The sequence below is a fragment of the Macaca mulatta genome, chromosome 3 (assembly GCF_049350105.2).
Source record: "Macaca mulatta isolate MMU2019108-1 chromosome 3, T2T-MMU8v2.0, whole genome shotgun sequence".
Lineage (NCBI taxonomy): Eukaryota > Metazoa > Chordata > Mammalia > Primates > Cercopithecidae > Macaca > Macaca mulatta.
In genome coordinates, this window is record NC_133408.1 from 46,128,536 (window position 1) to 46,140,750 (window position 12,215).

General features: G+C 45.8%; 1 protein-coding gene across 5 annotated transcripts in view; it reads left to right on the plus strand.

Annotated features, from left to right (window-relative positions):
- Window positions 1-12,215, plus strand: part of TRRAP (transformation/transcription domain associated protein) — a 135,698-nt gene that overhangs the window by 32,908 nt on the left and 90,575 nt on the right. For all 5 annotated transcript variants that reach the window (XM_077996187.1, XM_077996189.1, XM_077996190.1 and 2 more), the window contains exons 17-21: window positions 124-318; window positions 1,075-1,266; window positions 5,098-5,263; window positions 6,776-7,032; window positions 11,131-11,331. In XM_077996187.1, the coding sequence (XP_077852313.1) occupies window positions 124-318; window positions 1,075-1,266; window positions 5,098-5,263; window positions 6,776-7,032; window positions 11,131-11,331 (1,011 nt within the window). The remainder of the gene's footprint in view (window positions 1-123; window positions 319-1,074; window positions 1,267-5,097; window positions 5,264-6,775; window positions 7,033-11,130; window positions 11,332-12,215) is intronic.

The following is a 12,215-nucleotide window of genomic DNA, read 5'->3' on the forward strand; positions in this document are numbered from 1 at the left end:
GGGACATTTGTTATCTAATTTAAGTGCTCTATTTTAAGTGTGCGGCTGATCTGGTTAGGTAATGGAACATATTCAGAGAGGTTCAGTTTTAATGCCGTGGGTGGCTTTTTTCCCCTGTATTAGGTCCAGATAGCAGGAAATGGACAGACTTACATCCGCGTGGCCAACTGCCAGACTGTGAGAATGAAAGAGGAGAAGGAGGTGTTGGAGCACTTCGCTGGCGTGTTCACAATGATGAACCCCTTAACGTTCAAAGAAATCTTCCAAACTACGGTCCCTTATATGGTGGAGAGAATCTCAAAAAATTATGCTCTTCAGGTATAAAACTCCTTTTTTTAACATTGTTTGAACATTAACTTTACAATTCTTTATGTCTTAAATACTTTTTCATTTATTTCAAGGATTTTAAAAATAATGTAGCCAAAGATGTGCTTATAGCATGAAATTTAAAGAAATATTAGGCCATAATGTCTTGAAACAATTTTTGAAAGATTCAAATGCTTTGGGTCAGTTCCTTTCATTAGTAGAAATAAATGTGTGGGCCGGTTGCGATGGCTTATGCCTGTAATCTCAGCACTTTAGGAAGCCAAGGATAGCTTGAGCCCAGGAGTTTGAGATCAGCCTGGGCAACAATGGTGAAACCTGTCTCTACAAAAAATACAAAAATTAGCTGGGTGTGGTGGTGCACACCTGTGGTCTTAGTTACTCGGGAGGTTGAGGCAGGAGGATTGTTTGAGCCCAGGGGGTTGAGGCTGCAGTGAGCTGAGATCACACCACTGCACTCCAGTGTGGGTGACAGAGAGATACCCCTTTCTCAAAGTCTCAAAAAATATGTGTTAAATGTAGTCCTTGGTATTTGATGATAAGGATGAAATAACAGATTATATCATTGAAGTGAACTGCCCTGCTCTGTGCTCAGTAAACCCATTTCATTTTTTTCCTTTGGTAGATAATTAAATTTCTTGGAGTGTGTGATACAGGCTTGGTTTTATGTTTTTGGAAAGCTCACTACTTTGTCTTAAAGCTGCTTTGGGGAAGGGATTAATTTTTCACATGTGTTTCTTGTTTTGACAGATTGTTGCCAATTCCTTCTTGGCAAATCCTACTACCTCTGCTCTGTTTGCTACGATTCTGGTGGAATACCTCCTTGATCGCCTGCCAGAAATGGGCTCCAATGTGGAGCTCTCCAACCTGTACCTCAAGCTATTTAAGCTGGTCTTTGGCTCTGTCTCCCTCTTTGCAGCTGAAAATGAACAAATGCTGAAGGTAAAGTCCATTTAATCTAAGTAGTGCTTCTGTTCAGGGTTTTGTTATTGTTGTTAGAGACAGGGCCTCACTGTGTTGTCCAGGCTGGTCAGCCTTCTGGACTCAAGCAATCTGCCTGCCTTAGTCTCCCCAGTTTTTGGGACTACAGGCGCTCACCACTGTGAGTGTGCCTGGCTTGTTTTTTTTTTAATTCTTATTTTCACTTTTAAACAGAAATTGTAGTGACTCTATATATTTATAAAGTGCTCTTTGAAATAGTAAATATTTGCAACAAATAAGGGCCAAGTGTGAAAAACATTCCGTGTATTTCTAAGCAGTAACTAATTTGTCTAGTAACTTAAAATGAAAAATCCAAAACTCTTATGGCAAGCAAGTGTGGTGTTATTAGTATTGACACCACTGATTTTCTTTTTTTTTTTTTTTTTTTGAGACAGAGTCTCGCTCTGTCGCCCAGGCTGGAGTGCAGTGGCCGCATCTCAGCTCACTGCAAGCTCCGCCTCCCGGGTCTACGCCATTCTCCTGCCTCAGCCTCCCGAGTAGCTGGGACTACAGGCGCCCGCCACCTCACCCGGCTAGTTTTTTTTGTATTTTTTTAGTAGAGACGGGGTTTCACCGTATTAGCCAGGCTGGTCTCGATCTCCTGACCTTGTGATCCGCCCGTCTCGGCCTCCCAAAGTGCTGGGATTACAGGCTTGAGCCACCGCGCCCGGCCTGATTTTCTTTTTTAAATCTAATTTCTTTTTTGGGTTACAGAAATAAAATAGGAGCAGATGGTTCTTATTTTTAAACATTTCATTGATGCAAACGAACTTATTAGAAGGAAAAAATGTCTTCACCTACCTCTCAAATACGGTGTGACGGTTCCGAGTATGTTACCAAGCAGTGGTCTCACTCCCAGATGCACATTGAAGCCAATACAATGGTACCAGCTTTTCAGGAAAAAAAAAAAAAAAAAAAAAAGCATCTTTATTGCCAGGTCAATTGACAAGGAGACAGGAGACCTCATTCTCCCAGAGCTGGGGTCTCAGGGTGGGTTTTATTGGAAGAGTAATGGTGAGGGAGACGGAAAAATGCAGTGAGGTATGATTTGATTGAGCTCTGCAGTGAGGCAGTGCTGGGCCTTTTGCTCTTAAGTTCCTGTTGCAACAAAACAGGGCTCCCTTTGCTTCTTAATTTGGTCCTTGTTGCTTGGTCCAGGTACTTGGGTTCCATCTGTGGTTAACTTTTCCTTCCAGCGGGCCCCAGGGTCACTAATCCTACGTGCCTGGTTCACCTGCGCATGCTTGCGACTTGCAGCCTTGGGGTCTGTTGCAACTGAAATCAACTCAGGCGAAGCTGAACCAGTTTGAACTGGTTCTGCGGTTACAGTTACATCAGCAGTTGTCCACTTCACTCGGGTTTTGTTTTTGTTTTTTTGGTATTTTGGGGTTATTTTTTGAGTCTGTCACCCAGGCTGGAGTGCAGTGGAGCAATCTTGGCTTACTGCAACCTCTGCCTCCTGGGTCCAGCAATTCTCCTGCCTCAGCTTCCCTAGTAACTGGGATTGTAGGTGCATACCACCACATTTGGCTAATTTTTGTATTTTTAGTAGAGATGGGGTTTCACCTGTTGGCCAGGCTGGACTCAAAACTCCTGACCTCAGGTGATCTGCCCGCCTTGTCCTCTCAGAGTGCTGGGATTACAGGTGTGAGCCACTGTGCCTGGCCTTCACTCAGATTTTGTGTTTTCTCTGTGTTAACGGTCTTGGCAGTATGTAAATGACACTTTTCAGGAGTATTTCTTTTTCCCTTTTAAATAAATTCTGATTAGTCTGTGCTTCTTTATTAAGAACGTCTTAGAGAAGATGTCTCATCATACATTTTTATGGATGAATAATCCTGTGTAATTGGATCTCCTCTGTTATTTGAGTCTAGCAAATGGGTAAAACCTATCCGTAGTTATATCGCTAAAAGCAGCAGGTGGTACAATAAAAACCTTATAAAAATGCACTCCCTCTTGTGGCAAAATATCTTAATTTCTATAGAAAATTGAATATGTCAAAAGAGATGCTTTCTCAACGGAAAACTTGAAGATGTAAATAAGATCTGTTCATTTGGAGTAATTGCACAGATGGTGACACAGAGCTCCAGTAACCTGTGCTTTCACACGGCACTTTCCTTGTTTTCTTTTCACAGTTCTACAGAAATTATCAACAACCTTAACTTTTGTGTTAATATAGAAGGAGAGTACTGGTCAGGCGTGGTAGCTCACACCTGTAATCTTATAATCCTAGCACTTTGGGAGGCTGAGGCAGGAGGATTGCTTGAGCCCAAGCATTCAAGACCAGCCTGGGAAGTATAGTGAGACCCTCTCTCTACAAAATTAGTTTAAAAAAAAATTAGCTGGATGTGGTGCTGTGCACTTATAGTCCCAGCTGCTCAGGAAGCCGAAGAGAGAGGATCGTTTGAATGAGCTGGGAGGTTGAGACTGCAGTGCACTTCAGCTTGGGTGACAGAGTGAGAGCCTGTCTCCAAAAAAAAAAAAAAAAAAAAAAGGGGAAAATACTTATTTTTAAATTTAAAGATATAAAATATTTAATTGTAACCTGCGTCCACATAATTCATTATCCTCAAATAATTCATTTTTTGCCAGCATTAGATATGACTATGCAGAACAACAACAAAAAAGCCCAGAATAAAACCTACTGGGACAAATCGAATGTTGGAATATGGCCGGGCATGGTGGCTCATGCTGTAATCCCAGCTACTCAGGAGGCTGAGACAGGAGAATTGCTTGAACCTGGGAGGTGGAGGTTGCAGTAAGCCCAGATTGTGCCACTGACTGTACTCCAGCCTGGGAGACAGAGTGGGACTCTGTCTCAAAAAAAAAAAGAAAAAGAATGTTGGAATGTTTAAGAAAAGTATTCAAAAAACAATGTTCATAGAACCTTTTGTCCAGAATAATACATGTAGTTTTGTAAAATAAATCTATTCTGCCATATACCATAATAAATTTGGAACCATATCAGTGACTGTACCAAGAATTTATAGTTGCTTAAGTACACAGGCAAAAAATGTTAATGTTAAACTTAGCATGTGACATGTCAAAACCAGGATTTGACAAAATAAGAAGTTAATATGGTTTAAAATTTTGATTAAAGCTAGTATGATCTAGTAGAGTAGCTTTTTAAAAGAAAGATTTATACAAAAATATTCCCCAATTAAGTCTTCCAAAACACTGTAATCTTCAGTGTCTTCTGAGGTTTTTTTACACTTTGCATACATCTTATTTGGTGGTACAATTACAGTTCCTGTAGGTTACATTTTTTTTTTTTTGAGACAAGAGTTTCACTCTTGTTGCCCAGGCTGGAGTGTGATGACGCCATCTCAGCTCACTGCAACCTCCGCCTCCTGGGCTCAAGCGATTCTCTTGCCTCAGCCTCCGTAGTAGCTGGGATTACAGACGTGTGCCACCACACCTGGCTAATTTTGTATTTTTAGTAGAGACAGGGTTTCACCATGTTGGCCAGGCTGGTCTTGAACTCCTGACCTCAGGTGATCCGCCTGCCTTGGCCTCCCAGAGTGCTGGGATTACAGGCCGGAGCCACCTTGCCTGGCCCCTGTAGGTTACTTTTTGCATTTGATTTGTTACAGATACCGACATATACTTTAAGATAAACTATTTTGAGTTAAATAAAGATTGGAATGTGCTTATTTGGTTTTTTTTCCTTTGAAGTAAACACATCAGAATTGCCTTCCATTGCTGTCGGATTGCAGTGACACTTTAAGAGTCTGGAGGGTATAGACCCTCCTCATTTAGATGCCACTAATCTGCATCTTCTCCACCCTGCAGCCTCACTTGCACAAGATTGTGAACAGCTCTATGGAGCTCGCACAGACTGCCAAGGAACCCTACAACTACTTCTTGCTGCTACGGGCGCTGTTTCGCTCTATTGGTGGAGGTAGCCACGATCTCTTGTATCAGGAGTTCTTGCCTCTCCTTCCAAACCTGCTGCAAGGTCAGAGCAGTGACTTTGGTTGCCTTTTAGTCTTGTGTGTCATTTAGTCATGTGTCTAGCCATCTGATTGCTGGGTTTCATCCTCTGTAACTGGTGAGGGTCGTGGTTGGTGGGTTGGGATGTGGCACATCCGCTGCCTCCCTGCGCCCCCGGTCCCCCACTGGGACTTTGAAGGGCACTGCCTTCAGGGATGGGCCCTTCCCCTCCCTCCTCAGCACTGAATGGGATTTAGGTTTTAGTTGTCCTGCCTAGGGCTTGGTTGCATTTTCATAGTGTTTGGTAAGCAAGTCTAGAAAGTGGTTTCTAGTGGTTTAGCAAGATCAGAGATCCCTCAATTGAAAGATAATCAGAACAAAAAAAGAAAAAGCAGGTGACGAAGCTGACTTACAGTTAGTTTATATTTTCATTTAGCTTCTTATTTGCATAGCTAGAATCCTGTAATTCTTGTATAATTAGGAATGCTCTCAAGGTACGTAGTTAACAGGGATCTGGGTTCATTGAATACTTACGGGGTGTGTGCTGATTGGAAACACTGTCCCAGGAATTCATTACACTTTTTGGTAAGGTGAACTCTTGGCAAGGGATTGACCCTTCTCATGTATTTCCTTAACTTCCTTAGAGAAGTGACATAGGCTCCCCAGGAGGCAGCAGGGACATCCTTTACTGTTGACTGAAATGGCGATGAATCTGCCATGAGAGGGGCCCATAACCTGGCGCCATGTCCGGATTTAACCCTGTCTTCGGTGGATCCCTGCCCGAGCCCCTGTTTGCACAGTCTGATTTCCTCCTGGGCTCTCAGCTGTCCCCAAGGGTGTTCCTCCCTCCCGGTCTCATTCATGCTGACCCTGTGCTGGGAACTCAGCCCCTTGCCCTCCTCCATCCTCCTCATCCTTTGGATTTGGGACCTGGTTCTGCTGCCCCATGAGGCCATCCCTGATGGCTCCTCTTCTCCCTGAGTTCTCGTCCTTCATCCTGCCCGCCTGTGCCGCACAGGATGTGCCTTTTCTCGGGTCCACTGCCACATGCCTTTCTGTTTCGAGCCAGTCTCGGCTCTCAGTGGCACTGTCTCAGGAACGGGATCAGTAAAGCCTTAACTGTCCTCATGAGTGGTGGGGAAGTGGACTTTATCAGAAAGAGGCTCCTCGCCATTTATAATACACAAAAATTAGTTTTAGAAACTGTTTAGAGAATAGACCTCAGCTGTGGTTTACTGGAAGTCTGATAGTACAACATAATTAAAAAATAATTTATGATATTAAAAGGATATAGTACTATGATTATAATTTAAATTATAATTTATAACAGTTACATACGGCCTGCTGTTGCCACTCAGAAGGGGTCATGAGTGCAATTATGGGACAGATGTTACAGGATGGACTCTAAGGGCACAGAGGTCTCCCTGCAGTCGTGCTGGTGTGCACGAGAGAAGGAGAGGCAGTTCTTTTGGTGTTTCACCTGGGCCTGAGTCTGGGGAGCGTCTTCCCTCTCTGATGGCTGCACCCCTTTCCCTAGGGCTGAACATGCTTCAGAGTGGCCTGCACAAGCAGCACATGAAGGACCTCTTTGTGGAGCTGTGTCTCACTGTCCCCGTGCGGCTGAGCTCGCTCTTGCCGTACCTGCCCATGCTTATGGATCCCTTGGTGTCTGCACTCAATGGCTCTCAGACGTTGGTCAGCCAAGGCCTCAGGACGCTGGAGCTGTGTGTGGACAACCTGCAGCCCGACTTCCTCTATGACCACATCCAGCCGGTGCGCGCAGAGCTCATGCAGGTAAGATCTTAGTGAGGGTGTTAGCTGGCTGCTTCCCCGGAAGCAGTGGGCTGTCATTGTGCTCTCTGTACTCAAGAGTGGGCTCTCTGCAAGATGGACCAGTGCAGCTCTCTGCTTACTTCATCTTCGTGAGTCTTCTGGTGGATTGAAATATGTAAAGAAGGCTGGGCACGGTGGCTCCTGACTGTAATCCCAGCACTTTGGGAAGCTGAGGAGGGTGGATCGCTTGAACCCAGGAGTTAGAGACCAGCCTGGGCAACATGGTGAAAACCCATCTCTACAAAAAATACAAAAATTAGCCAAGCATGGTGGCCCACACCTGTAATCCCAGCTACTTGGGGCTGAGGCAGGGGGATCACCTGAGCCCAGGGAGGTCGAGACTGCTGCGAGGCATGATCACACTGCTGCACTCCAGCCTGGGTGACAAAGTCAGACCCTGTCAAAAAAAAAAAAGGAAAAAGGAATTGTGTAAAGAAATACTGTTGGTACTGAATGGACATTATTTTGCAGCATTGCCTGTTTTTCAGAGAGCTTTCGCAAGGGTTATTTTCTTTTTTTTTTTTTTTTGAGACAGAGTCTTGCTCTGTCTCCCAGGTTGGAGTGCAGTGGTGCGATCTCGGCTCACTGCAACCATCGCCTCCCGGGTTCAAGCAGTTCTGCCTCAGCCTTCTGAGTAACTGGGACTACAGGTGCGCACCACCACGCCTGGCTAATTTTTGTATTTTGAGTAGGGTTGGGGTTTCACCATATTGGCCAGGCTGGTTTGAAACTCTTGACCTCATGATCTGCCCGCCTCAGCCTCCCAAAGTGCTGGGATTACAGCCGTGAGCCACTGTGCCTGGAGAGGGTTATATTCTTAATAAGTTGATGACTGATGAAGGCAGGTGTTATGGTTACTATATGGCCATTATTGCTTCCAGTGAGAACCTCTCTATCCAAAAAAGATCTTCAGTTGCATAGTAAAGGGATATTTACTCTAAAGGAAAAATACAGGTATTTGCTCCACCCTACCCAGAGGGAATAAGAAGCAGATAATAAAGGAGGTTGTTTTGAAGACATTTGTATATTTGTTTATTAAAGTTCATATGTTGGCCAGGCACGGTGGCTCATGCCTGTTATTCCAGCACTTTGGGAGGCTGAGGCAGGCAGATCACTTGAGTCCTGGAGGTCGAGACCAGCCTGGCCAACATGGCGAAACCCTGTCTCTACTAAAAATAAAAAAATTAGCCGGGCCTGGTACCAAGCGCCTGTAATCCCAGCTACTTGTGAGGCTGAGCAGGAGAATCGCTTGAACCATCTCAAAAAAAAAAAAAAAAAAAAAGAAAAAGAAAAAAAGTTGATATGTTAAAGTTAGTTTTTCCTACATATTTTGCTATTGTTACTGATTTGTGATCTGGTTGGTAATTGTTGGAGGGTTAGAGTGTGTGTCTCAAAGCATCTGCCCCTGTAGTAGCAGGTATTTAGCCCCAGATAGGAGTGAGAGTATGAACTTTAGATGATGGAGGCTCAGTTACTCCTAGGAGTCTCTGGACAAATTAGATTGGAGACTGCGGCTAGGACTAAGTTTGAGGTTGGGAGATTTTCCCTCCCTGTCCTGAGATTTAGATCTTGGGCTTCATCTAGGCTGGAAGAAGATGGCATAGGGGCCAGGCGTGATGGCTCATACCTGTAATCCCAGCAGTTTGGGAGGCTGAGGCAGGAGCATTGCTTGAGCCCAGGAGTTCCAGATCAGCCTGGGCAACATGGTGAAATCCCATCTCTACTAAAAAGACAAAAAATTAGCTGGGTATGGTGGTGCATGCCTGTAGTCCCAGCCACTCACGAGTTTGAGGTGGGAGAATCAGTTGAACTCAGGAGGTTGAGGCTATAGTGAGCCATGATTGAACCACTGTACTCCAACCTGAGTGACAGAACAAGACCCTGTTAAAAAAAAAAAAAAAAAAAAAAAAGGTAAAGATGGCATAGGGCGTGGGTCAGAGTCCCTGCTGGTCACTGGGGGATTGATGAGAGCCTGCCTTTAGAACAGTAGGGTTGGTTCCACAAGACAGACCCTGCGCCTGACCTAGGGTGCATGCGCAGCTTGTGGGAGAGGAGGAGGGGGTGGTTCTTAGGCCTTCTCACCATCCATGAGGCAGATGGCCCAAGAGAGACACACACAGGGTCAAGGCCACAGGAACCACCACAGGCCTCCAGATGAATGGCACAGGGTCAGCCTCTCCTAGTTCCATCAACCAACTAAGACCGTGCGAGCACAGCGGGAGGGCATGCTTGTTCCCAGGGCTGCCCCCTCCTGAGGACACCCAAGGGTTGGGTGGGCCAGATGGAGGGTAGATGAGGCGAGAGGTCTTAGACCCCACCTTTCTGACAATTACTAAGAAGCCTGTTTGAATCTACAGGAACGTAAGAGAAATTGGAATTTTGCTTGGTTTAGGGAAAAGTTCCAAGATTTTATGTTGAGTATTGTTAGACGTGAATATTTGGCATTGTTAAACGGAAGGTGATTTAAGAAAATAGACTTATGACCAGGTGTGGTGGCTCACCCCTGTAATCCCAGCACTTCGGGAGGTTGAGGCAGGCGGATCACTTGAGGTCAGGAGTTCAAGACCAGCCTGGCCAACGAGGTGAAATCCTGTCTGCACTAAAAACAAATTAGCTGGGCATGGTGGTGCATGCCTGTAATCTTAGCTACTCAGGAGGCTGAGGTGGAAGGATTGCTTGCTTGGACCTGGGAGGTAGTGGTTGCAATGAGCCGAGATTGCACCACTGCACTGCAGCCTGGTTGACTGAGCAAGACTCCATCTCAAAAAAAAAAAAAAAATAGACTTACACAGTGACCTGTAGTAATTTTTAGGACCTCCGATAATTCACACAAAAAAATGGGGGGAAATTTACCGAGTTTTTTGCAACAGTTGAGTGTGGATGTTTCTTAAATGCAGAGTCCACATTAATTTACTTCTTCTCCGTAGTCCTGTAATGCAGGTGCCTTCGTGATCGGTGTTTTTCCTTTGCCACCCTTTCTAATGTAAGATTTGAAGTGTATGAGACAATTTATGTCATGTTTGTAAGTTATAAAGCCTAATAAATAGACCTAATAAACCTGAGAAGTTGCCATCCCACCCACGACTGGAACCTTACTACTAAGTTGCATCCCCCTGCATGCCCCTCTGCACCCTTTTTTTTTTTTTTTTTTTTTTTTTTTTTTAGATAGAGTCTTGTTCTTGTTGCCCAGGTTGGAGTGCAGTGGCACAATCTTGGCTCACCAAAACCTCCGCCTCCCGGGTTCAAGCGATTATCCTGCCTCAGTCTCCCCAGTATCTGGGATTACAGGCATGTGGCACCACACCCAGCTAATTTTGTATTTTTAGTAGACGGGGTTTCTCCATGTTGGTCAGGCTGGTCTCGAGCTACTGACTTCAGGTGATCTGTTCCCCTCAGCCTCCCAAAGTGCTGGGATTACAGGCCTGAGCAGCATGTGCCTAAACGAGATACTGCTTAGTTTTCTTGCTTTGGAGCTCTGCAGCCCTTAAAATATGCTGCTATTTATATTCTAAGAGCATGGATGAACATTTATGTTTACATGTGTACTCTCTTTATAAAGACATAAAACTTCCTTGGAAGAACGTGCAAGACTAGTAACATTGGTTTCCCCAAAGAAGGGAGAGCAGTGTGTTTGGATAACAGAGCTGGGAGGAAAGATTGTCGCCAAGCAGTGTTTCGTCACTTTGAGGGTTTTTTTTTTGACATGGAGTCTCCCTCTGTTGCCCAGGCTGGAGTGCAATGGCGTGATCTTAATTCACTGCAACCTCCGCCTCCTGGGTTCAAGTGATTGTCCCACCTCAGTCTCTCAAGTAGCTGGGATTACAACTGCCTGCCACCATGCCCAGCTAATTTTTGTATATTTAGTGGAGACGGGGTTTTGCCCTGTTGGCCAGGCTGGTCTCGAACTCCTGACCTCAGGTGATCCACCCGCCTCAGCCTCCCAAAGTGCTGGGATTATAGGCATGAGCCACTACGCCTTGGCCTCCCTTTGAGTTTTGATCTGAACCTCGTGAAGGCATTACCTTAAGAGGACCTTAATGAAAGCATGCTGATTTTCAGGCTCTGTGGCGCACCTTACGCAACCCTGCTGACAGCATCTCCCACGTGGCCTACCGTGTGCTCGGTAAGTTTGGTGGCAGTAACAGGAAGATGCTGAAGGAGTCGCAGAAGCTGCACTACGTTGTGACTGAGGTTCAGGGCCCCAGCATCACTGTGGAGTTTTCCGACTGCAAAGCCTCCCTCCAGCTCCCCATGGAGAAGGTAAGCTTGGAACTCTGTGACAACGTTGTTTCATTTAAGCCTTATGAAGATACTGCTTCAGTCTATGTGAAATGTTAATTAGACCCGTGCCTTAGGCAATCTCTGAGTAGAACCAGATGTATCAGGTGATCAGCCTGGTTGGCACAGGGGCTTTCCTAACGCCGGGAGGCCAGTGGAGTTGTGTCACCTGAGAACTTGGGACCCTGGAGCAGCCCTCTCTCCTGGTGACCAGGAGGAGATGCCAGCCCATCCCGCCGTGAACTCCGTCCATTCTGATGCCTAGCAGGCTTACTGAGAACCTGAGTTGAGTCCATGTGTCTCTCTCTTCACAGCCACATGCAGTGCCTCGCGTTCTCCCATTCTCTATCAAAACGCAGCTCTCTCTGTCTCATTCCTGGCTCTCATCCCACTGCTGACAGTTCCTGGGTCTCAGACTCTTTAGAGACCCTCGTTTTTACTATGTAAAAACAGACAGTGCCCCCGCACCCTGCTGGAGTATCCCGCCCGCTGCCTTTGCCCTGTCCATGTTGAATACCTGCCATCTCTCCTCCCTGCCCTGCTGACTTTTCTGCTCCCTGTCCTAGTTCTGTGTCAACATCGTCCCATTGTCACGTTGGCGTTTTCCCCGACTCTGTCCCCAGCCATTCCCCACATGGTGTCAGCACTTGTTTCCACGTCTTTGCAGGACATCATCTAGCTGATGTGTACTGGGTATTTTTTTAAGGATATTATCGTAGTCTTTGAGTGGATCCACATGAGTTGGGCATTTCAGTAAGCTGGCTGCCTGCTGGGGTCCTGAGCCTCTTGCAGATCTGATCTTCAGCCAGCATTGTGTGGCCTGGAACCGCTCCAGGCCCTCCCTTTGCTCTGGCTAACTCCGCCCT